This window comes from Ammodytes marinus (assembly GCF_949987685.1).
Source record: "Ammodytes marinus genome assembly, chromosome: 21".
NCBI lineage: Eukaryota > Metazoa > Chordata > Actinopteri > Uranoscopiformes > Ammodytidae > Ammodytes > Ammodytes marinus.
Window position 1 is genome coordinate 10,871,477 of NC_137225.1, and position 27,416 is coordinate 10,898,892.

Below are 27,416 nucleotides of genomic sequence, written 5' to 3' on the forward strand. Positions count from 1 at the left end.
ATTTTTTGCTACATCGCAAAAACTGTGTCAGTCACCAAAACATACTCCTCCTACAGTTTTCGCCCGATTTCGACGAAACCAAAAGCATTATGCTCTACCGACTCCCACGAGCAAAATTAGGATAAATATTTTTTCTACGACCATCGTAAGACCAAACAGTAGCACTTTAAAGATTCGCGAAAATTCCTTTAAAAAAAAAAAAAAGTGGATTTTCTTAAAAACTGAAGGGAGACTATCATGGGGCATACTTGAGCCTATGGCAAAAATATGGGCAAGAAATTCCTATGTGGGCCGGACTTATTAAAAAAAAGAGTTTTTAATTTTTTTTGCCTGTTTTCGCCATTTTCTAAGTCTTTAGGCGGGAAAATGGGAAAATTCTAAAAAGTGTCTTTACAATGGAGAGTTTCACAATTTCATTTTGCTCATAACTCCCCAACCAAACATTGCACATTCAAAAACTTGACATCCACTTGTTTGGTACATTGAGCTGCATCTTTCTATCTAACGTAGTTTTGCGAATGTCATCCATAGGGGGCGCCAAAACCACTAAAAGCAAAGAAAACGCGTTTGGGGCTATAACTCCCACACCAAACATCGCACATTCAAAAACTTTACATCCCCGGATTCCGTGAAGCGAGGGGCCGGCGCCACGGACGACGACGCCCGATCCCGAGTCGCGTGGGAGGCTTGGCCCCCGTTCACAACTGCTCGCAGTTCTAGTTATTATTATTCCTATTTTTCTCCGCGTAAAACTGGTGCTGCAGCCCAAACCGTAGAGGGTAGGGACATGCCACTTGCATGACTAGATCCAGGTCCGTGCCTGGTACGCAGACAAAAAAATTCAGACATACCGGCCACTAGGTGGCGCTACAAAAAAAGGAAAACGTGTATAACTTCCACACCGAAAGTCCGACAGTCAAAAACTTTATATCCACAGATGCCCAGAAGTCAGCTGAATCTTTTGAGATAGGCCACGCCCATTTGCGTATATATATATTTTTCGCTACATCGCAAAAACTGTGTCAGTCACCAAAACATACTCCTCCTACAGTTTTCGCCCGATTTGGACGAAACCAAAAGCATTATGCTCTACCGACTCCCACAAGAAAAAGTAGGATAAAGAATTTTTCTACGACCATCGGAAGACCAAATGGTAGCGATTTAAAGATTCGATTTTTCAATTTGGAACATTTCTTCTTCTTTTTATTTAAAATGTTGCTGCAGCCCAAACCGTAAAGGGTTGGGACATGCCACTCCCAGGGCATATCCAGGTCCGTACCCCGTACGCAGACAAAAAAATTCAGACATGCCGGCCACTAGGTGGCGCTACAACAAAGGAAAAGGCGTTTTGGGCTATAACTTCCGCACCGAAAGTCCGACAGTCAAAAACTTTATATCCACAGATGCCCACAAGTCAGCTGCATCATGTGAGATAGGCCACGCCCATTTGCGTATATATAAATTTTTTGCTACATCGCAAAAACTGTGTCAGTCACCAAAACATACTCCTCCTACAGTTTTCGCCCGATTTCGACGAAACCAAAAGCATTATGCTCTACCGACTCCCACGAGCAAAATTAGGATAAATATTTTTTCTACGACCATCGTAAGACCAAACAGTAGCACTTTAAAGATTCGCGAAAATTCCTTTAAAAAAAAAAAAAAGTGGATTTTCTTAAAAACTGAAGGGAGACTATCATGGGGCATACTTGAGCCTATGGCAAAAATATGGGCAAGAAATTCCTATGTGGGCCGGACTTATTAAAAAAAAGAGTTTTTAATTTTTTTTGCCTGTTTTCGCCATTTTCTAAGTCTTTAGGCGGGAAAATGGGAAAATTCTAAAAAGTGTCTTTACAATGGAGAGTTTCACAATTTCATTTTGCTCATAACTCCCCAACCAAACATTGCACATTCAAAAACTTGACATCCACTTGTTTGGTACATTGAGCTGCATCTTTCTATCTAACGTAGTTTTGCGAATGTCATCCATAGGGGGCGCCAAAACCACTAAAAGCAAAGAAAACGCGTTTGGGGCTATAACTCCCACACCAAACATCACACATTCAAAAACTTTACATCCCCGGATTCCGTGAAGCGAGGGGCCGGCGCCACGGACGACGACGCCCGATCCCGAGTCGCGTGGGAGGCTTGGCCCCCGTTCACAACTGCTCGCAGTTCTAGTTAGGGGGCCAAGCCCGAGAAGGGCTGGGACCGCGGAATGCAGAGCACCGCGGTTCCCAAGCCCTGCGGGGCAGGGAACCCTATTGTTTTTGTTGGGCCTTTTATTATTATTTTTCTCCGCGTAAAAGTGGTGCTGCAGCCCAAACCGTAAAGGGTTGGGACATGCCACTTCCAGGGCATATCCAGGTCCGTACCCCGTACGCAGACAAAAAAATTCAGACATCCCGGCCACTAGGTGGCGCTACAACAAAGGAAAAGGCGTTTTGGGCTATAACTTCCGCACTGAAAGTCCGACAGTCAAAAACTTTATATCCACAGATGCCCACAAGTCAGTTGCATCTTTTGAGATAGGCCACGCCCATTTGCGATACGATAGATTTTTTGCTACGTCGCAAAAACTGTGTCGGTCACCAAAACATACTCCTCCTAGAGTTTTTGCCCGATTTGGACGAAACCAAAAGCATTATGCTCTACCGACTCCCACGAGCAAAAGTTGGTCAAATAATTTTTCTACGACCATCGGAAGACCAAACGATAGCGCTTTAAAGATTTGCGAAAATCCGTTAAAAAAAAAAAAAAGAGGGATTTTCTTGAAACTCAAGGGAGACTATCATGGGGCATATCTGAGCCTATGGCCAAAATATGGGCAAGAAATTCCTTCGTGGGCCGGACTTATTAAAAAAAAGAGTTTTTCAATTTCTTTGCCTGTTTTTGCCATTTCCTAAGTCTTTCGGCGGGAAAATGGGAAAATTCAAAAAAGTGTCTTTACAATGGAGAGGATGACAATTTGATTTTGCTATAACTCCCCAACCGAACATCGCACATTCAAAAACTTGACATCCACTTGTTTGGTACATTGAGCTGCATCTTTCTATCTAACGTAGTTTTGCGAATGTCATCCATAGGGGGCGCCAAAACCACAAAAAGCAAATAAAACGCGTTTGGGGCTATAACTTCCACACCGAACATCCCACAGTCAAACACTTAATATCCACAGATGCCCACAAGTCAGTTGCATCTTTCTACATAACACAGTTTTGCGAATGTCATCCATAGGGGGCACCAAAACCGCAAAAAGCAAAGAAAACGCATTTGGGGCTATAACTCCCACACAGAACATCCCACAGTCAAAAACTTTACATCCCCGGATTCCGTGAAGCGAGGGGCCGGCGCCGCGGACGACGACGCCCGATCCCGAGTCGCGTGGGAGGCTTGGCCCCCGTTCACAACTGCTTGCAGTTCTAGTTCTTCTTATTATTCTTCTCCACATAAAAGTGGTGCTGCAGCCCAAACCGTAAAGGGTTGGGACATGCCACTTGCAGGGCTCATCCAAGTCCGTACCCCGTACGCAGACAAAAAAATTCAAACATCCCGGCCACTAGGTGGCGCTACAACAAAGGAAAAGGCGTTTTGGGCTATAACTTCCGCACCGAAAGTCCGACAGTCAAAAACTTTATATCCACAGATGCCCACAAGTCAGCTGCATCTTTTGAGATAGGCCACGCCCATTTGCGTATATATACATTTTTCGCTACATCGCAAAAACTGTGTCAGTCACCAAAACATACACCTCCTACAGTTTTCACCCGATTTGGACGAAACCAAAAGCATTATGCTCTACCAACTCCCACGAGCAAAAGTTGGTCAAATAATTTCTCTACGACCATCGGAAGACTAAACGGTAGCGCTTTAAAGATTTGCGAAAATCCGTTAAAAAAAAAAAAAAAAGGGATTTTCTTGAAACTCAAGGGAGACTATCATGGGGCATACCTGAGTCTATGGCAAAAATATGGGCAAGAAATTCCTTTCTGGGCGGGACTTATTAAAAAAAAGAGTTTTTCAATTTTTTTGCCTGTTTTCGCCATTTCCTAAGTCTTTCGGCGGGAAAATGGGAAAATTCAAAAAACTGTCTTTACAATGGAGAGGTTCACAATTTAATTTTGCTCATAACTCCCCAACCGAACATCGCACATTCAAAAACTTGACATCCACTTGTTTGGTACATTGAGCTGCATCTTTCTATCTAACGTAGTTTTGCAAATGTCATCCATAGGGGGCGCCAAAACCACAAAAAGCAAAGGAAACGCGTTTGGGGCTATAACTTCCACACCGAACATCCCACATTCAAAATCTTTACTTCCCCGGATTCCGTGAAGCGAGGGGCCGGCGACGCGGACGCGGACGACGACGCCCGATCCCGAGTCGCGTGGGAGGCTTGGCCCCCGTTCACAACTGCTCGCAGTTCTAGTTATTATTATTCCTATTCCTTACGTAAAAGTGGTGCTGCAGCCCAAACCGTAAAGGGTTGGGACATGCCACTTGCATCACTAGTTCAGACCCCCGGTCTCTCAGCATACAAAAAAATTCAGACATGCCGGCCACTAGGTGGCGCTACAACAAAGGAAAAGGCGTTTTGGGCTATAACTTCCGCACCGAAAGGCCGACAGTCAAAAACTTTATATCCACAGATGCCCACAAGTCAGCTGCATCTTTTGAGATAGGCCACGCCCATTTGCGATAGGATAGATTTTTTGCTACGTCGCAAAAACTGTGTCAGTCACCAAAACATACTCCTCCTACAGTTTTTGCCCGATTTGGACGAAACCAAAAGCATTATGCTCTACCGACACCCACGAGCAAAAGCGGGTCAAATAGTTTTTCTACGACCATTGGAAGACCAAACGGTAGCGCTTTAAAGATTTGCGAAAATTCCTTAAAAAAAAAAAAAAAGGGGATTTTCTTGAAACTGAAGGGAGACTATCATGGGGCATACCTGAGCCTATGGCAAAAATATGGGAAAGAAATTTTTATGTGGGCCGGACTTATTAAAAAAAATTGTTTTTCAATTTTTTTGCCTGTTTTCGCCATTTTCTAAGTCTTTAGGCGGGAAAATGGGGAAATTCAAAAAAGTGTCTTTACAATGGAGAGGTTGACAATTTCACTTTGCTATAACTCCCCAACCGAACATCGCACATTCAAAAACTTGACATCCACTTGTTTGGTACATTGAGCTGCATCTTTCTATCTAACGTAGTTTTGCGAATGTCATCCATAGGGGGCGCCAAAACCACAAAAAGCAAAGAAAACGCGTTTGGGGCTATAACTCCCAAACCGAAAATCCCACATTCAAAAACTTTACATCCCCGGATTCCGTGAAGCGAGGGGCCGGCGCCGTGGATGACGACGCCCGATCCCGAGTCGCGTGGGAGGCTTGGCCCCCGTTCACAACTGCTCGCAGTTCTAGTTGTTATTGTACCTTCATTGTTTACCTACTGAATGCACTATGTACAGCACTTTGGACAGTGCAAACTGTCATAAATGTGCTTTTATAAATACATTTTACTTACTTACTTACTTATAACTCACCCAGGCCCTTGCGCACAAATCACCCCATCCCCAGAATTTTGGATAATAGGCATGATGCAGCAATTTAGGGTTGACATTGTGCTAACTATATAGACTCAAAGTGTAGCATACCAAAGCACTAAAACATGTGTCAAATGTTTTCAAACGTGTCTATAATTGTTCAGACACAATAATCAAAAAACCTTGATCATGGAAATTTTACTTTGAAAGGCAAAACACAGTTTTTTGAGCTTAAATGTGCTTATATCTTATTCCTTGTGTCTCCCTTCTTTACAGGATGAGTCAAATGGATGGCTCTTCTTAAATATGTGGTCACATTTCCAATTTCTTCCACGGTTTTCTAGAAACAAGGGGTTTTGCAACTTCCAAAATGCACAAATCACCCCACCTTCCCCTAATTGTTTTTAGTGTTTTTTACAGCTGATTTCAGACATGGGTCGAAACCGACCCGCTAACACCATGGATGGTAGCAGAAAGTTAACACAGGAGGAAGGTTAAATCAACCACTGGCCTCTTTCAATCAATATTAATCTTTTTCTTCCATTTTGCAAGGGATAAATGACATTTAGAGTGTTGATTAAAGTGTTCATTGAACCATTGGCACTGGTGGTTTTTTGAATTTATAATACAGCTGTCTGAACATCAAATTGATGAGACACGCTCATATTGACTAACATTTAAACTGAACATAGGCCTCCTTTTCTTCTTTCCATAAAGTGGTTACCAGACTACTTGCACCCTTTTTATTAATATTACATGTAATATTAATAAAAAGGGTGCAATGTACTATGTATAGTACATGCATCAATTTTATAATATTGAGGCACACAGAGTTTTTGCAATTTACACAAATTTCTGCAATTTAATTGACTCTGGTTATATCCCTGAAAACACCAGATTATTACCAAGAAATATCAGCCAATAGCCTTTTCACTGGCAGCAAATTGTTTCACTGAGTGAGCAGTGCTGAGACTGCTTCTGGATGGATCAGGGTAGGAAACCAAAACAGTAAAGGAGAACAACTGATATATTTCATGTTTCATTCCAATGAAAATGTATCATATTTTCAAACATATATTTGTACAGAATGTATTTAAATGTTTGATGTTAAGTGAAATGTTCCTTGAATAAGTACACACAAAGTTGCAATGTAGCTGCTCAAGGCCCACCTCCTCTGCAGTTAAATGTGACTCTTGAGAGCCATATACAAGATTTAGTGACTGACTTCGCCCTCAGTCAGGATTTACAAGCCTCTTAGCATCTAAAAGAGTTATTCCAACCTTTAACTAACCCCAACTTCACCATGGACCATTTACCTTAATGAAGCTTTAAAGCTATAGTGCGTATTTTTTTTTATATAAAGGAAAGTCAGTTACATCAGAGTTGACACAGAATTGATTAAGCCTATCAGCTCAACATAACTCACTCTGTATTTCTCCCTATTAGCGTTTATACAAACCGGTGTCGCCCAACCACACTCAGAAAAAAAAACAAGTAGCGTCCAAGAAATGTTTCAGTTGTTGATTCTACTGCTAAGAAAAAACCTGGACCTAAAAATGGTTTGAAATCCATGCTTGCAATCAGTGTTGTTGTAATTACTCCAAACTCCTCATGAGGGCGCCAGAAGTTACGCACTAAAGCTTTTACCGTAGATGAGGAGTATTATTTATTGTGATTTCCTTCTCTGGTGATTGTGTCTGTGGCTTGACCGGCCACTGAAACTTTTCACAGACCTTCATCTCAGAAAGTGCTTCCGCCTGCTGTCAGCCACACAGCAGCAGACTGATGCCATAGAGATGGGAGAGCCACAGGAGAGCACAGTTCTCAGCTGGGGGTAGATGCAGGCATGATAATAATGGGAACACACACTGGGGGACTGTTATGCACTGGCTTTTTCCACAGTCGGCGATGTCAGCAAACCTATGTTATTCATTTCTGAAATAAAAGGCAAGGCAAGTTTATTTATATAGCACAATTCAGACACAAGGCCATTCAAAAAGAAACACCTCTGACAATCTGGCTGTGGCCTGTAAGAAACATAATTATCAAACAGTATTTAGGCACACATGTGTTATGTTGGAGGGATACAGTGTACATAGTAGTGGGATATACATTAATAAATTATGATCATCCTCTCACTTTAGAAGCTCTTCTGGATAAACACCAGATATAAACAAGATATTTCGGGCAACATCAAAACAGGATGCAGAGGTCACAGCTGAGGTCAGATCGTGTACTCGGCTAGTCTTAGCCATGCCTTGCCATATGCAGGATATCTATTGTAGTTGCAAGTTCCTCACTCACACAGGTGGATGACAAAACCAGGCCAGCACATCCAGGAAATAGTCTGACTCTGCTGGTGTGGGTGGGATCAAAAATTAACATGCGATCTAATGTCAGTGTCAGCAATTGTCTGCTTGGTGGATCCATTTTGTTGTAGTTCCCTATTTCGGAATCCCCAGTTCATGTTTTGGTCGCAGTTATGCTCTCTTTGGTTTAAAAAGTCCCTCTCTCCACAAAGATGGACAAATAATACAATTTATTTCACTGCAAATGACACCCCCCCCCCACACACACACACACACACACACCTGCACATGGCCCACTCCCTCTATAGTTCAGCACCAACTAATGAAGCCCAATCTACTGTTTGTCTCTATTATCTCGACTGGCCAGTGACAGAGAGAATAAGAGGGATAGAGAGAAGAGAGTGGAGGCTTAACAGAATGCACTGAGGTCGTGGGTAAAACAAATTGTCTCAGAATAGGACTACACATATGATCATGAGAACTGTAGCCCATGTGTCCCATTTTCTAATCACTTTATTTTAACCTAATCTCTGGAGAGCCCCCTTGACTTCTGGTTTGCATTAAAGTGATGCCTGCCTGTTAGATATTATTCTCATCAGATGACTCATCATAGGCGAGCACTTTGGTTTCCCCCCCTCGTGTGATTTTCATAAATCAAATGCAAAATACAAAGAATAGGGGAGATTCCCTTATGTGGAAACAACAAGACGGTGCAATGAAGCAGGAAACACTTATTATAACCATCATTATCAGGTGTAACCTGTGTTTTATGTAGGCTTTGCTGTATTACCATGCACAGACACAAATAGAAACAGGGAGGAAGTCAAATATAATAATCTGATGCCTATTAATGTTATAGAAAGAGGAAATAAAATTAATTAAGGATAACATTTCTTAAACTTTAGCCTGTGTGCTTCCTACTGAATACAGCATATGATGATACACATACATCTGCATTGAAGCACAAACATAGCCTATATCCCTATATGAATACTCAAAGAACAACGTTTAACGTTTCACCAGCATAGAGAGAGTAGCCTACTAATCTCTTCTCGGTGGAGAGAGAGAGAGAGAGAGAGAGAGAGAGGGAGAGAGAGAGAGAGAGAGAGAGAGAGAGAGAGAGAGAGAGAGAGAGAGAGAGAGAGAGAGAGAGAGATGTCCCAGTCCCCTCTAATCGGATTTGGAGACTGTATGCTATGTTACCAGGGCAGGCTGCTGTCTCTCCGCCCTACATGGGACGGTGGTGTGCGCAGCAGTTTTACTTTCTGATTTAGCTCCACTTTTTCCTTTACTTTTATGTTTTTTGTTGCCAAAACCTGATTCCTAACCTACTATTTCCATGCGCTCTCTAACCGGATGACGGTTACCACAACTCGACGTGGTTTCGTTTTGGGGTGGCGCGCGCGACAGCATGAAGAAGAGCTGACTTTCGTGGGACGTTCAGGGCTCAGATTGGCTCGATGTCAACAACTCTCCGAAGATGACTGATGATGATGGCTATAGCCTATCTGCACACGCGACATGCTCAGCTAGTTCATAACAGTCATTGAGGAGTTTGTAAAATCGATGTGAGTGACTTTGTTTTTTGTTTGTTTCTTCTGGTATTTTGATTCGGTTCGTGTCTTGGTTGAGACAGCCAGTTCCGATGCCAGCGCCGCCCCGCGTGTTATGGCTGCACTCTAGCCCGAGGACGGTGCCCTAGGCTCGGGGGTTAGATGGTGCTTATCACGGACGACAGCAGGGATGGAGGAGGCGCTTCATCTGTGCGGCTCAAACAGCTCCAACAGCTGCAGCAAAAAGTGCCCCAAGTCCACGCGACCATAGCCGAGGAGCCCTCCAACTATGACGACGAGTACCTGGGCTCGTGCGAGGAGGAAGACGACGAGGAAGAAGGGGACGAAGAAGAGGAATTCGAAGAGGTGGACTTTGAGGACCTGGAAGACTGTCGGAGCATCGCGTCGGACGACTCCTTCTATCCTCCGGATGATGCTGCGTTCGCGGACTCGGAGCGCACCCCGTCTCCCCGATGCCCCGAGCCGCTGTCCTTTTACCAGGCGTGCTGCAACAACAACGCGGCTATCGTCCGGATTATGATACGGCACGGCTTGAGGGAGGAGGAGGTCAGGGAAAAGGACAGGAATAACAGGGTAACGAAATACTTCATTTACTTGGAACACTTTGACATAACTTCATCAAACTACTTTCAGGTGTCCCGTGTTTACACTGTTACCACATTAAAACAGTGTAGCCTTATGTAACAAACTGGATAGACTCAATTAACTCCACTTACATCTTGAGTTAGGCCAATGTAAATTATGGAATGATCTTGCTTTGATCTCACTTTTTTCATGTGGCCTATAGCCATAACAAACTGAAGCACATCTTTAGACAGCCATGCTTACATTTCAAGAAGTTAAGTTAAGACTAGACTGTGTAGTAGGCTAATAGGGGTTTACGTTTAGTGGGTCAAGGTATTGAAATAATTAAGCCTGAGCTTGCTGCACTTGCATGCAAAAAGCCCTGGAAACACGCCCATCTCTTAATTAGGCTTTTCAACGATCGATAATCAAACTCTTTGGGTTGAATAGACACTTTCTTTGCATGTTTTCTCACTGCAAAAGCTCCTACATGTTTGTTCAGTTTATTTTTAGAATAAGCTCACACCGTTATACTGAAATCATTTTTCATACCCAACCCGTTGTTCTGAAAGCTCTTTGTTGAAAGACCTAAATTTTGCATGAGAGAGCAACGTCAAGCTCTGTAAAAACAGGGAAGTCTCTCACGGTTTGCAGGACACAGGCCTCTGTGTGTGTATGTGTGTGTGTGTGTGTGTGTGTGTGTGTGTGTGTGTGTGTGTGTGTGTGTGTGTGTGTGTGTGTGTGTGTGTGTGTGTGTGTGTGTGTGTGTGTGTGTGTGTGTGTGTGTGTGTGTGTGTGGGGGGGGGGGTTATTCTGGATTTGGATTCAATATGTGGGAGTCCTGGGGTAAAACACAATAGGCCTATCTCCTAATAAGATGACACCATGACTTTGTCTAAAAGCTGCCTTGCCAATGAAGCAAGATGCATTTGAAGACCATACATTCCACAATAGGGAAGTAGGAGGGCCTGTTTGTTTAATGATTTTCTTTCACCAATATCACACACTGATATTCATAGCAATGTGTCATAATTTACACACCACTTTAATCCATTGACTCTACATTAAAAAAAAAATTCTACTAAAGGTGATTTATTAAAGAGATAGTTATTGGACATTTTAGCTGCAGTGCAATCAAAGTATGTATCCCCTTACTTCTTGTGAATCGCTTCACTCCTGCCAAAGAACTGGCAGCCCAGGGCAAAGAGATAAATCCATAATGATGGAACGCCAGACTACTTTTCTTCCATCTGGACATTTCACTAATAGTAATTGAATTATCTAGCAAGGGGCCCTATGCTTAACAGGAATCCAATGCGTCTTTTTTTCTTTGAACATATTGTTTAAAAGAGGTTGATTTCTTTTTTTACCATTTCATCTTGAAAAGAGGCAACACATGTATTCTCCTCATCGCTGGCACATCGTTGTATAACCTTCACGTATGGAATATAAGTGTAGTTTTGCTCACATTAGAAACTAAAATGTCTCAAGTAGAGAGTTTTGGAGTGCAGTGTCTTGTTCAGGGGGCAACCTAATTGTAGATTCTATGGGAAAAAGTTTATTTTTTAAATTAAAAAAATTAAAAAATTCTTAAATTTTCTTTCTTAATTAAAAATGTCCCAGCTGGCCTGTGTTTTCATACTGTTAACCTTACATCACAAATGTTCGTCTCTAGGCTACACCTCTCTGACTTATCCCAAGTGATTTCTCTGTATGTATATAATTAGTGATGAGGACGTGGGAAGGAAGAATATAAATGACATCATTGGAATGTAAACATTTGACATCTAACCTCTTTAATAAGCCATGGAGACTGAGGGGATTCATTTGGTACCAAGCAGCATAAAGCTTTCTATAGTGGGATGATAACCAGGACACAATACAGGTTAGGAAACACATTCATTGGGAACACGTCTCTCTATATCTGTTATACTCATAAGTGTGTGTGTGTGTGTGTGTGTGTGTGTGTGCGTGCGTGCGTGCGTGCGTGCGTGCGTGTGTGCGTGCGTGCGTGCGTGCGTGTGTGTGTGTGTGTGTATGAGTGGTCAACATCCTGACACAGATGTCAACATCCTAACATGGCAGACAACATAACAATGTGATGTGCAAGACAGAGAGGTGCTACATGACAGGCCTGGACTTATGGCATGCACACTTTTCCTCTTGCTTTCTCTCACCAGCAGTTTCTAGGGAGATATTCAAAATAATGACAAAGAAACTTCTGTAGAGGTTGTGTGTCAAATTATATTGTATAGTGTATGGAATATGATTGACAAACACAATACAATCGCAATTATTTGGCTGCACATATTGAGTTCAAACACAATATCTCTTGTGCAGTCAAAAGGGATTGAAACAGGTGGCTCTTTGCCAACACAGCAGAATAACCCTTAAACTGTGGTTAATGTTGTCTAAGAGATGTGGGTAACCTAATATGTAAGACGCATGTAGTTTGATATTGTAATAGAAAACAGGAACGGTGGCTTTTGGCCTCTAATGTATCTACATACAAGGGTCTGTTTGGCTCTGTGGGTTTATAGCCAACCCCTAATTACAGTGCTGTGAAAAAGTATTTGCCCCCTTCCCGATTTCTTACATTTTTTCATATTTGTCACACTTAAATGTTTCAGATCATCAAACAAATTTAAATTTTAATCAAAGATAACCTGAGTAAATATCAAATGCAGTTTTTAAATGATGATTTAATTTATTAAGTGTAAAAATCTATTCAACCGTACCTGGCCCTGTGTGAAAAAGTAATTGCCCCCCTTTAATAAATCAATCGATTCACCACATATTTTGGAATGTTGAGTTCAATTTAATGACAACACCCAGGCCTGATTACTGCCAGACCTGTGTAATCTAGAAATCACTTAAATAGAACCTGTCTGACACAGTGAAGTTGACTACAAGATCTCAAAAAGCAGCACATGATGCCACTATCAAAAGAAATTCAAGAACAGATGAGAAACAAAGTCATTGTTGTCTGTAAGTCTAGAAAGGATTACAATGCCATTATAAGGCTTTGGGACTCCAGCGAACCACAGTGAGAGCCACAATTTACGAATGGAGAAAACTTGGAACAGTGGTGAATCTTCCCGGGAGTGACCGGCCTTCCAAAAAAACTCCAAGAGCTCATCAACGACTCACCCAGGAGCTAAGAAAATAACCCAGACTAACATCTAAAGAACACCAGGCCTCACTTGCCTCAGTTAAGATCAGTGTTCATGATTCCACCATAAGAAAGACACTTGGCAAAAATGGGATCCATGAGAGAGTTCCAAGGCGAAAGCTTCTGCTGACCAAAAAGAACACAAAGGCTCGTCTCACATTTGTCAAACAACATCTTGATGATCCCCAAGACTTTTGGGAAAATATTCTATGGACTGATGAGTCAAAAGTGGAACTTTTTGGAAGGCCTGGTTCCTGTTAAATCTGGTGTAAAGCTAACACAGCATTCCACCATAAGAACATCATACCAACAGTCAAACATGGTGGTGGTGGCATGATGGTCTGGGGCTGCTTTGCTGCTTCAGGACCTGGACAAATTGCCATAATTGATGGAACTATGAATTCTGCTCTCTATCAGAACATCCTGAAGGAGAATGTCCGGCCATCAGTTCGTCACCTCAAGCTCAAGAGAACTTGGGTGATGCAGCAGGACAATGATCCCAAACACACCAGCAAGTCCACCTCTGAATGGCTCAGAAAAAACAAAATAAAATGTTTGGAGTGGCTTAGTCAAAGTCTGGAATTAAAACCGATTGAGATGCTGTGGCGTGACCTCAAACAGGCAGTTCATGCTTGAAGACCCTCCAATGTGGCAGAATTAAAATAATTCTGCAAAGAAGAGTGGGACAAAATTTCACCAGAGCGATGTAAAAGACTCATTGCCAGTGATCACAAACATTTGGTTGCAGTTGTTGCGGCCAAGGGTGGCACAACCAGTTATTAGGTTTAGGGGGCAAATACTTTTTCACATGGGTGTAATAGGTTCTGGTTAACTATTTACATTCAATAAAAATAATGAAAATTCAAAAGCTGTATTCTGATTTCAATAGAGTTGCCTTTTTCTTAAATTATAAATGTTTTAATGATCTGAAACAAATAAGTATGACAAACAAGCAAAAACAGAAGAATTTAGGAAGGGGGCAAATACTTTTTCACAGCACTGTATATCACAATATCATGTTCCAGAAAGAGTTCTCATGATAACACACGTTTAGGAAACACCAACAATCCCTCTTGTTGACAAACTATCTGAATCGCGGCAGGGATTAAGGATGAGACAAGATAAGAGAGAATAGAAAAAAAACTGGTCAAATAGCACAAGGCAACATTTGCAAAATCGGAAACCTTTGTCACATGATTGGAAAGTCACAGAGAAACAAATGCTTTAAAAATAGGGACGCAAAGAGAATATAATAGACACAACTTTTGGACTAGAATGTGTTCTAATTATTGCATAGTAACTTGAGAATAGGTTTTTGAAGCTCTTGAGAAGGCTTGCCTCACAAACATTTAGGTACATATCTATTTGATCAAAGATTAGCGTCATGAACCATCTGTCACAACTTTTGATAGTGATGCAACCGTCTTTTTAGTTATTTGAAAAGCAATTAGATCACATTTTCCACTGTCAAGCACACGTGATGAAAGTTGATCAACTGGAAACAGCCGCTAACAACCATAGAAACTGCTGTTCACATAAACTGACAGTGACCCCTACCCCCCTCCACCCCCCCTCAACTGAGCACAGTCTGCGTGCTCAATCTAGCAAGAAACCTAATGACAAGCCATTATTTAGGTCATGTGTATTTAATTCTCTTCCTTGTATATCATTACAGCAAAGTAATAACACATGCTGTCAATGTCGGAATCCCTACAGTATATTCTCAGTGATGTGACCAACCATGATGGATTGGATGAGGCGTTAACAAACTACCTGCATTGTGTTGTAAAAGTCAAAGATGAATGCAAGTCAATAAACAAGTGACACACACACAAACACACAGACACACACACACACACACACCACACACTGGGGGTGCAACGGATCACAAAACTTATATTTCCGATCGTGTCACGGTTTTTGAGTCACGGGTCGGATCATTTTCGGATCGTCAACAATACAAAATGCCAAGACAATTATGATTTTGCTTTCAATTACCTTTGCGTTTAATTTTTCAAACATCCACAGTGAATTACACAATAGCCTGTGTCCACAAAGGCTATTTGAAATAGAATCTTAAAATATTCAAAAACAAAATAAAGTGCTAAATGAGGTTAAAATCCTGCCTCCTTTAAGCATGGATTGTAGTGACTGAGTGTGCAGTGGAGAGAGAATGATATGCAGACAGATAGAGGGAGGAAGAGATAGCTTTATTTTATCATTTTGTTTTGAGTGATCAGCACTGGCTTTAGACTGACCCATTGCCAGCCGATCAGCTGATGCAAACAGCTGTTAGAAACTGAGATGAAAACAAAACTGAAACTAAACTATCCTGACCTGGATGGGCTGACTTAAGGTGGAGCAGCCACATGTAGCCTAAATGAATAAATATTGTCACTAAACACAAGTAATGTGTTGTGTGATTTTCGTCAGTAGCCTACAGTAGTTCTAGATTCTGTGCTCCGATCCCCGATTCTTTTTGCATATTACCCGTGATCCGTTGCACCACTAACTCACACACACTAACGCTGACACACTCCACAACACAATACATTTTTCCATAACGTCTGATCAATGTGAAGAATCAGACAGTATGTTACAGGCGACAGAGTTCACACAGAGCGTCACAGCTGACCGACTAACAGCTGACCAATAGATGGATTGACCATGAGGCCAACAGGCAGGCAGACTGAATGAGAGATGAGAGAGAGAGAGAGAGAGAGAGAGAGAGAGAGAGAGAGAGAGAGAGAGAGAGAGAGAGAGAGAGATATTGGTCACTACAGATGGTGGCGAGCATGATGCTGCTGCTGCTATCAAATATAGACGAGTGGAAAAATCAAAGCGACAGTCCTACACAACCGATTTAATGTAGCCATGTGAATGCTCAGCCGCAGACAGAGAGACAGTTGACAGGGAGGCTATTGACAGAAACGTGGCTAAAGTATGTCTGTGTCAGTGCTGATGGTACAGTATGTGGTTGAGGGAGAATATCTGCTTGTGTGTGTGTTTGTTTGTGTGTACTTGCGTACCTATCTAACGGTAGTCTTCAGCGTTGTAACATCATCACCAACAGGGGACTGCCAAGCCATCAGTGGGCATTTTTCAGGTCCCCTGGTGTGTGTGTGTGTGTGTCTGTGTGTGTTTGTGTGTGCATAGTCTTGAACGCAAAGATTGAAAGTAAAATAATGCAACATTTTTATGCTTGGTTTGTGCAGCCTGCAGATATACAGGTTGTCTGCTTGCCAGGAGGATTTGTAGGACTTAGCTTCGACCAGTCATTTGGAATAAATAAGTAAAGTGTGGCAAAGTCCTTCTTTAGGAAACAAGACAGTAGTTGGATTAGTTTATTGAAGAAGACACATAAAGGCCACAAGGGAAAAGGGCTCTTGTTTTTTACTCTAGCTGGCAATAGTTGACTTTAGGGGACATTAATCAGGTTTCCACTTAGTTGGCATATACTCTCCTGGTTGTTATTGTGTACATAATTATGCTGCTACTTTATTTGTTAGATTAAATTTGCCAAAAGAAGTAGCAGGAGGTAAAACGTCACCATGCATAAATAGGCAGTCCAGTAGACTAAATAGTCTTTGCTTGGGACCTATACCAAGACTGTAAACTGATTATTATGATTATGTTATTATCTGAAGATGCTATGGTACTAGAGCAAACATGTACTTTACTACTTAATGACGTACATTGGCTGGGAAAACATGTACTTATTGTGTTTCTATGAGGAATGTTAGGGTTACTCTCTGTACTGTGTTATCCTCGCAGGAGCCAATTATTACAGCATGCTGACATCTCCGACTGTAGGTGTTTACAGCAGTGAAGTCTCTGTCACTCCGAAAGACACAGCTAAGCCTTTCTATTTATAGCTCAGGATATTCTGCAGATTACTTTGTGACTGGGATTGTGTGTGTGTGTGTCTTTGTGTCTATGTAGGCTAATAATAAGTTGACCAGAATCAGTGTGCTAGTGTGTGTGTCTGTGTCTTTGTGTCTGTAGGCTATTAATAATTAGTTGACCAGAATTAGTGTGCTAGTGTGTGTGTGTGTGTGTGTGTGTGTGTGTGTGTGTGTGTGTGTGTGTGTGTGTGTGTGTGTGTGTGTGTGTGTGTGTCTTTGTGTGTGTGTGTCTTTGTGTCTTTGTGTCTTTGTAGGCTAATAATAAATTGACCAGAATTAGTGCGCTAGTGTGTGTATCGAAACCCGGTGACCCTGTCTCTAAATGCACGTTGTAGTTTAAGTTCAACTGAAAAATCAGTGTCTCTAAGTATTCATTGCAAATAATAATTTTGATTAAAACAATTATATCGAAAAATATATAATTTCAGTTTTTTTAAATGCAATGTATTGGTGGTCCCCAGTTGGCATGTCTTTTTGACACAGATTGAAGATGTTGGCATTTTAATTTGGGCATTAATTGTGTGGCACAAACAAATTGTTTGTTTTTAAATTTTCAACGGCCTAAAAGGGAGAGATCAAATGTGACTGTAGTTCCAAATTGAAACAGTGTGTAGGAGCTTGCCAGTAATGCTTATCAGATATTAAAACAACAAATAGTTATGAAAAAGCCATGTCCTTTGGGAATCACTGCAAATTTTAGCAAACTAACCTGGCTAGCTTCCACTTTTTGAGCAGAATACAAACTTAGCATAACAATGGGTCCTCTGAAATGCTTTAATGGCGCAGACTGCTTAAATTGCTAATGCTGGTATTGCTACGTGAAGATAAACTAAATGCCTTGGTTCCGCATAGATAAGCCATATAAATGCACAAAATAAAATAAAGAATTGGCTATATTCATGAATTACATTTGATTACGCTTAAATCAGAAGAGCATGTCACATTGTTGATGCTGTGAGTATTAGGAAATGAGACCATGTGCATTGAAAACTGCCGGTTCATGCCACATTTTGGCTGGAGTTCAGAAGTAATCTTTCCACTTTAGACTCCAAAAGCTTTTATAAAAATAGGAGTCTGGGGGAAAAAAAATCCACTTCCATTAAAAGGAAGAATGGGTCTGCATTAACTTTGAGGGCAAAAAACACATTTAATTAAGGAGCGGCTGCTTTCTGGGGGTAATAGAACAGTCAGCAAGGACAAAACGTCTGTGTCCACCCCAGCATTGCTGTAGCGTGCACACTATTTTGCCCTACATGCAAAACACATAATCCTACCAGAAAGTATTAGGAAGGATTTGAATCCTGGTCATGCTCAAAGTCTCACTTTACATTTTATTTGGTCACACATTTACATTTTATTTGGTCACACATACACAGTCATGCATGCATGCACATACACACACACACACACACACACACACACACACACACACACACACACACACACACACACACACACACACACACACACACACACGCACACACACACGCAGACTCTCTCTCACTCTCACACTCACTCATCCACTCCTGGAAACACCTCTCTTGATTGTTTCAGGGTTGTTCAGCTACCTGGTAGAGTTGTTATTTTTATCCCTTTAGCCTCAGAGGTGTTATCATGGAGTGGGTAATACTACTGTGTAGCACATGATTACCCTTTTTGAAATTCATGTGTGTCTACTGCAATTGTATGCTGTGCGTGTATTTCACCAGTGATCTTTTTCCAGATTCCTCTGTAAACAATATTGCCATCAGCCGCAGGTAAATTTGCATCAGAGACCAATCTATGTGTACAGTATATATACAGTACATACATATTTATCTATATTAATCTATATATGTGCAAGTGCGTCTGTGTGTATGGGGAGGTTCTGATGAAAAGCCAGAGCCTAGGAGTAAACAAAGGAGTTGAATGATTTTGTGTGTGTGTGTGTGTGTGTGTGTGTGTGTGTGTGTGTGTGTGTGTGTGTGTGTGTGTGTGTGTGTGTGTGTGTGTGTGAGGAAGGTTCACGGAGAAAATTGGACATTGTCAGACGACTCACACCGCTCCAGACATGCTGCGGGGCACGCCGCTAAAGTACATCGCAGCAAGGCTGGAGGGTTGCCAAGAATGTTTGTGTGTGCGTGAGAGACAGCGAGAGAGAGACAGCGAGAGAGAGACAGCGAGAGAGAGAGAGAGAGAGAGAGAAAAAGAGAGAGGGAGACAAGGTCTGACCAGATAGAGCTATCTGGAGCCTGGCCAATGTAAGTGAACATCTTCCAGACAATCCTTCAGTTACTCCACAGGACCTCTCTCCACCTTTTCCCCCTCAAGAGTCTCAGGGCTGACAACACTAATGTGACTACACCTCCAGCTGGCTGACAGCCTGGCTGCTTCTAGCCAAACGTTTCAGTTCAGTCCGTCTCACAAGGGGGAAAGAAACGTCTACTATACTATATGTGTAGTGTAGATGCTGTAAAGGCTCCGTTTCTGAGCTTGCACTGTGGGACTAAACCAAATGCTGGGTAAATTAAATATAATTTAGGCATTCTTCAACTTGAGGAACTTTTGGAATAGTTATGTGCTTAGGTGTAGGCGTTTTGAACAAAGTTTTTGTATTTTGATTTGATTTACTTGGTTTTGATTGTTGAGTATGAGGATTCTATTATTTTTGCACACCTTGTCAGTCGTGCTTATGAGTGTGTGTGTGTGTGTTTGAGAGAAATTATTTGAGAGAATAATTTAGTGAGGTAACACAGTGTGCTCGCGAAGCCAACACTGCATGACTGCCAAGAGGTGAGTGCGCTCATGAAGAGAACATCATGGCACGGAAGCAGGTTCACGAGTCAAATGTGGAACAAATTGTAACAACTTAGCCAGTCTCGCACAGCCAGACCAACAATGAACACTTTAATACTTTACTCTTGCCAGCAAGGTTTGGATTGATTTCTTATGACTGACTTTTAATGAAGAACTCAAAGCATCCACTCTTTTGTCGGTTGCCTAGAAACTGTTGCACGACTTCACTCCTCTGCTCACCTCTCGCATTGAAAGCAAACTTCAGCTTCCACTTGAAGGCTGATTTAAATGTAGCTCATCTAAGTTGTATTCCCTAGATGTAACAAAATGACTGCTGTGCCCACAGAATGATTCAGAGGAATGAATGGAGTCTTACAGAAAAAATACTCATCCTTATAACTGATAATATAACTGATAGACTTGGTCAGTTGGTCAACTGCATGTTGACCAACTGACCAAAATACATGTTTTTCTTACTTCATGGTTAGATCATTTTCATTACAATACTATATTAATTTTATCATGTTAATTACATGAATTCTCTTCACATGAATCCCATCATTTACATATATTGACTAATTCGAAAAAACATGCATTCCAAATCAGCATTAATGTTATTCTAGCTCTGACCCACCTGGTGAAAAAAAACCATTTATTTCTAACAGAAGTATTCATGGTTAAATCCATAAATACAGTATACACTGTGTATATGATATGTCAATTGAGAACTGTGTGTGCTTAAATTCCACTGGCAGACTCCCCACCCCCTCCTCCACCCCACCTCTCTCTCTCTCCCTATCTCTCTCTCTCTCTCTCTCTCTCTCTCTCTCTCTCTCTCTCTCTCTCTCTCTCTCTCTCTCTCTCTCTGGTGGTAAACTTGTTGGTCTTGGCTGACGAAGTGTTCACCCTCAGGAAAGCACACAACTTTTTACGGGAGTTTTTTTCCACTACTTACAAGACTCACGTTTACACATACGTCCACAAACACACACAGGCTCACAAAAGGGTTCCTGTTCTGGCATGGACACATACACACACACACACACACACACACACACACACACACACACACACACACACACACACACACACACACACACACACACACACACACACACACACACACACACACACACACACACACACACACACACACACACACACACACACAGGCTCACAAAAGTACACAAAAAAATCAGGCGGGGGGAGACAACTTATTTTTCCCCCGGGTTCAAGACGGTTCACTTCTCAATGAAAAGGCCAACAGATGCCATATTTACTCAGGGATATTAGTTTTGAATGATGCACTCCCCTGGTGTTGTGGGTCCCTACTGACACTGGCATATTTCTTCATACTACTTCCTGTGTGTGTCAGCACTTTACTGCAGCATGCTTGTGCGCCTTTGGCAAGTTTTCTCTCTTTTCTTTTTTTTTTTGTTCTGAAATGTTTTGCTGATTCTTAACCGACACCTCTCTTTCTCTCTCTCTCTCCCTCTTATGTGAACCCCTCCACCTCTGTCTCCCTCTGCTGTCACTTCTGGTCTCAGACAGGGCTGTTGGTGGCGTGCTACCAAGGTTACGTGGACGTCGTCATAGCGCTGTCGCAGTGTCCGTTTTTGGATGTCAACTGGCAGGACAGCGAGGGAAACACGGCTCTCATCACTGCTGCTCAAGCAGGTAACACACACACACACACACACACACACACACACACACACACACACACACACACACACACACACAGTAGTATATCAGACACTGGCTTGGTTACATAACGCTCACAGGCTAGCTGACAGTACTGCTGAAGGCTTGCACGCAGAGATACAAATATACACACGCACCGGCGGTTTGGCACCAATGCTGACACAGATGAACATAAAAAAAAAACACAAGTCTGCACTTGCGCTTTTTCAAGTGATGAGTGTGCTTGTGTGCCAGCGGATAAGGACCAGCTGTACTGTAAGGATGTGGATCTTGACCTTTTCAAAATAAGATATAAATAAGACAAGTGTGAATGAGAATTGAGCAGCTCTTCCCCCAGCCAACATTCTGGTTACATACAGTTTTGTTTTGGCCCTTCTAGTAACACCATACCTCTGTTCTTAAAGGCCACATCACTATCACCAACTATCTGCTGAACTACTACTCGGGCTTGGACGTTGAGAGGAGAAACTGCCATGGCTTCACTGCTCTGATGAAAGCTGCCATGCAGGGCAGGCTGGAGTGTGTGCGTTCCCTCATGATGGCAGGTGAGGAAAAATGTGTGTGTGTGTGTGTGTGTGTGTGTGTGTGTGTGTGTGTGTGTGTGTGTGTGTGTGTGTGTGTGTGTGTGTGTGTGTGTAAATGTAAGAAGCAGAGTAGCAAATAGAGAGGAGAAAATTCGACTCTGTATCAAAAAGTTGGCACTAAAATGGCTGGATTTTGACTAATTACCTGGATTGTTATGGATCTGGATCTGACCAATTACAACCACAATTTTATTATTTTATTTTAGTGTGCCATTACTCTGCTATCAGGGCAGCTCAGAAAACCATATTCTCAGAATATTGATGGACAGATGGGACGATTTGAGTACGTTTTTGGCAGTGACCCAGAATAGTTTTTTAGATTATTATTTTTTTTAAGCCGGGACTGTCAGACTAATGGAAACATTTTATATCAAATTATCCAGACGGGGTACTTTTTTTTTTGCCCTTATACACATGAACTGGGCCCTGTGAAGGTTGTATGGGGTTGGTGTGCATGAGTTGTCCTGAACACACTGAGACAGACCCCAGCATTTGGACACAACATGTTCAAATCTTTATTATCTGGGTTAATAATACCATATCTTTAAGTATCCATCGTCTGCTATGTCTTTTTTCACTGACATATTTAATATTCTTTGTGGTGTCCCCCAGGAGCTGCCCTGAATGCCAGGGACTTTGGCCGTCACTTTACGGCCAGTGAGTGGGCCTTGTTTACCAGCCGTTATGAAACTGCCTGGGTGATGGCACGCCTGATGGAACGACCCCGCCCCCACCAGCTCTGCAGTACATACAGGTAAACGCACAGCTGTGTGTCTGTATGTTTGTCTGTCTGTATGCGTCTGTCTGTCTGTATGTCATGGGCAATATATTGTACATGAAAGTGATTTAGTGATGTAGTTATAATGTAACCCCTTTTGCCTGGAGGCCCTGAGTTATTTTGCGAGTCCTTTTCTGCAGCCCTTTCCCTTGGGCAAACTCTGCAGCTCAGCATCTCGCTATGTCAGCAGGCTTTGTAGAAAAAAGGGTTTAATGTCCTCATTAGTGTTTTGGGACAATCATGTTAGGATTTACTGCACTTTCTTCACTGGCCATTTGGTGCAAGACGTTTAGATTTTTAAACATGCATCACAAAAAGCAGGGTCTGTGCAAGTGGCTATTGATTCATTGGAAAGGCAGAAGATTATAATGTTGCAGGAGTAAACTACATGCATCGAAACACCGAGCCCGAGTACAGAGCACACACACTATTAAACATACATTAACTCGCACAAAAAAACATAACTCAAGAGAGAGAGGTTATGATTTGCTTCAATTTTGTTAAAGGGCCTTTCGTGCAATGCAGAGGATTTATATTGCAATTTTGCTCTCCCAGTCTAGAATGGGCCCCGCTGGCGTCGCAGGTGGCCAAAGCCCAGGAGCCCCGCGGCTGTCTGAAGCGCCTGTCGGACAGCGTGCGCACCGTCTTCAACATGGCCAATGTCACCAACCCCGAAGACCATGGTGTCATCGACCACATGGTTTCTATCACCACTGCCTTGAGGAGCCCTTTCATCGCAGTGGCGTGCCATACAGTGAGTAAATTAAGATTTAGATCTAGTGTTGACTCATCATTTGTCCATTGATCCACCAACACATCTGGCAACATTTTAGCAAATGCAAGCTGAGCTATGGTGAAGATTAAGCATACATGCAACTGCTCTTTGTGATGAAGAAGTCTTTTTTTTGCTTGTCTTTAAAGTCATGGTGTGTGTCTGCATTTTCTTATCTTTCGATGCAGATTTAACGTTCTTGTACAGAGTTGAAATTTGACTCGACAGACAAAGTTGATTGCATCAGTGTGCAAATGACTTCTGCTTTTGTTTTGTTTGTATAAGGTATTAGGAAAAAGAAGTTACATCACTGACGTTTCATAGTGAAGGGGCAAATCCTCTGCTCCCCTTCACTGTTCCAAAGAATTGTGCATTGTAGATGATGGATATTTATCGTGGTAATAGTGCCATAGTTCCTTATCTTTTATTATATTTACAAATTCCCTGCTTTTTCATGGGATTCGTTTAGGGCTGCAACTAACAATTATTTTGATAATCGATTAATCTGCCGATTATTTTCTCGATTAATCGATTATTAATCGATTAGTGTTTTGGTCCGTAAAATGTCAGAAAATGGTGAAAAATGTTGATCAATTTTCCAAAGCCCATGTTGACGTCCTCCAAAACACACAGATATTTCAGTTTACTGTCATAATAGGATTAAAGAAACCAGAAAATATTCACATTTGAGAAGCTGAAATCAGAGAATTTGGACTTTTTTTATTAAAAAAATACTCTAAACGATTAATTGATTATCAAAATAGTTGTTGATTACTTTAATAATCGATTAATAATCAATTTGTCGATTAATCGTTGCAGCTCTAGATTCGTTCATAATAATTAAAGCAAACGATGTAAACAAACCTTATCTTATATGCAAGGTTATTCAAGCAAGATTACTAGTATTGCAATTCTGCCAACCAAAAGGGGGACTTAGCACTGCTTTGATGAATTAAACACCTCACTGCTATTGCTTCTGCACTGCTACTGATATGATACTGTGGTTTGATATGTCTAGGTATACTAATAATAAGAACCTCTTTCATTTTGGTTTCAGGTGTGTCCTGACAGTCCCCCGAGCGTAGGGAAACGGTACTATGCAGTTCCTGAGATCATCCGCCAGCAGCGCGCCAAGGAGCTCCGCTCCATCGACCCCGACCGGGTTGACAGCCACCTCAAGCTCTTCCAAAACTCCAGAGTCACACTGGTGGCCAAGAACTCATCGGACCACCGGCGGGCCAGCCTTCAGCCCCAGAGCCTGGTGCCCAGACAGAGGAGCTCCAGCCTTGGCATGGCGGCGTACAACGAGGCCCTGGAGCTCCGGAGAACCAGCCTGCTTCCCACGCACATGATGCTGAGGAGGAGCAGCGTAAGGCCTGGCTTCAGCATCCCCAAAGTAAGGGTGTCAAAGGCCCCTACAGCCACCTATGAACCAGAGAGGGTCAGGAGAAAGAGCAGCTCCAAAGATGGAGGGGGCAACCTGCTGCAGATACCTAGGTGGAGGTACAAGGAGCTGAAGGAAGAGAGGAAGAAAGCAGAGGAGACAGAGAGGAGGAGGATGGAGGCTGTAACCAAGAGACACCTGGCCGCCGGGAAAAAATAAATAATACCGTTGCCTCAGAGGACGCCATGTACAGTACACTACCCATAAATAGACAGAGACACTATCTGGACAGACAATAAAGATGGACAGATATGGCTTTACTGTTTTTCCTACAACTCAGGGTGAGGCTAGAGTTGCCAGTAGTGTTTCTATTTCTAACAGGAAATAGGACTGAAGGTTGCTTTTGTCTCAGGCCCGCTGGCCTCTAAAAAGAAAAAGATGGCTGCCAGAGCTTTGGCAGCAGAAGAAGTGCACACAGACGCTCAGTGTCCCTCCTGATGTTAAACAGGGATCACCCAGGGGATTTGATACTTGAAATGTTCTTTTTTAGCTAATTTATTTTTCATATTTATTACTTTTCAATGGATGGCCAACTCTATATTTTGTAACACTTACAAAAACAGTGTGTCACACCGTATCGGAACAGAAGACACTTATTAACAAGCATTCTTTCAGATTGTAACCACGGGAGAAAATGTGTTCATCTGTCCACATAAAGAAAATGGGAGCAATTTATTGAAGATGTTATAGAATAATGTCTTTTAAAATATTCAGCGGGGGAACCTAATACATCATATTGACAGAAATAAGCTAAACATAAGCTCATATAGAATCCAATGGCATTTGACAGCTATGCACTTAGAAGCTTTTTGTTTCGCTTTATAATGACAAATCCAAGGATGTATTTCGCATACACATATAAATATATATTTTATATTCGAGATTTTAATGCTTTTTGATGACCAAATTTGTATTTTATTATTCACTATTGACTTTTTACACATATGGATGCATAAAAACACCTATGTAATCTAGTCTTAATGTTTGAGAACAAGCCCCAAAACCCTAGAGCACCTTTGTGATGTAACTCTGGCATTTACCATGTGGGAAGAAAGTTCCAACTCTTCCCAAATGTTTACATTGCAATAACCGCAATTAACACTGGTTACAATAGTGATAAACTGGCATGTAGTGAATGAGACTTGTGTGAGTTTGGTGTACACAGGATATGAATGATGTCAACAAAATAAACCTTTCTGCTAACAGCGACTACAGCTGTGTCTGAAAAATACTGATGCTTGATTACTGTTATCATTTCAGAGGGCTCAGTCATGTTATGCATGATAAAGATGGGTTTTTTGTTTTGCTCTTCTCCTTGATTTTCATAAAAACATCTTCACGCTGGGGGAGTGTGTGTGTTTCATCCGCTAACAATTACTGGAAGGAATAACTCAATGGTAATGTGAGTTTGAGAAACAAGCGACAAGCAGAATGGAAGGGATAATCCTTAACATATGGACCCACTGACGGCCACTTCAATAAAGGGTCAGCCCTCTTTTTAAAGATCAGAACGATGAAAATAATGGGGTTAAAACAATTGCCTTGAGTTTAGAGCCAGGGGGAGGGCAGTGATATAACGTAGTCCGGAATTTTTTGAAGAGCACAATTTCACGGCCCCAGCTCCTCGTGGCAACTGCAGCTTAAGTGCCATCCAAGAGTGCGTGTCTAATGTACTGTACATGGAGACGAGTCGCTACAGGGGTTACAAGGGGCAGCCGAATCCTTCCTTCATATAAACTTCATTGGCTTCGGAGTGGCAGTCTGCTTGGACACTGCCCAGAGGAAGTCATTTGAACATGACAAAAGATGAGCAAACGACACATTTGTCTGAACACTGCACTTTGCGTACTGGCGGAAGGATTGACATAATTTAACATTAACATAAGGAAAGGTCTCATATGAAGGCTGTGAGGCATCATAGGTTTGCTGCTGACCATATTAATACGCAATCTGTTTAGTGGTTTGTTATGCCAGTATGGAGCTCCTTTTTTTATATACAGTATTTATTTGAACTGGTGAAAAAAAGGTTTATTTGGGATCCAGAATGATGTTGTGTGTGTGTGTGTGTGTGTGTGTGTGTGTGTGTGTGTGTGTGTGTGTGTGTGTGTGTGTGTGCGGTAGAGAGACAAAACCTATTAGCATCAGATAATATTTAGGTCGTCATCGTCATTGTAGCTCAAACAGCTGCTGGCTTAGATTCTAACACGAGATTTGAAGCGGACAGGCTTGGTCAGCGATTCCTGCCCTCCTTCATCACCCCACCCTGACCCGACCCAAATCCCTCAACG

The 27,416-nt window shown here is 42.0% G+C and overlaps 1 protein-coding gene across 1 annotated transcript; it reads left to right on the top strand.

Moving 5' to 3' along the window:
• Positions 1 to 9,096: 9,096 nt before the first annotated feature.
• Positions 9,097 to 26,300, top strand: ankrd33ba (ankyrin repeat domain 33ba). The gene is made up of 6 exons (XM_080050472.1): positions 9,097 to 10,003; positions 21,394 to 21,523; positions 21,955 to 22,095; positions 22,747 to 22,888; positions 23,468 to 23,666; positions 24,742 to 26,300. Exons 1-6 carry the CDS (start codon positions 9,572 to 9,574, stop codon positions 25,285 to 25,287), a joined length of 1,590 nt encoding a protein of 529 aa, XP_079906598.1. The 5' UTR covers positions 9,097 to 9,571; the 3' UTR covers positions 25,288 to 26,300.
• The last annotated feature ends 1,116 nt before the right edge of the window (positions 26,301 to 27,416 follow it).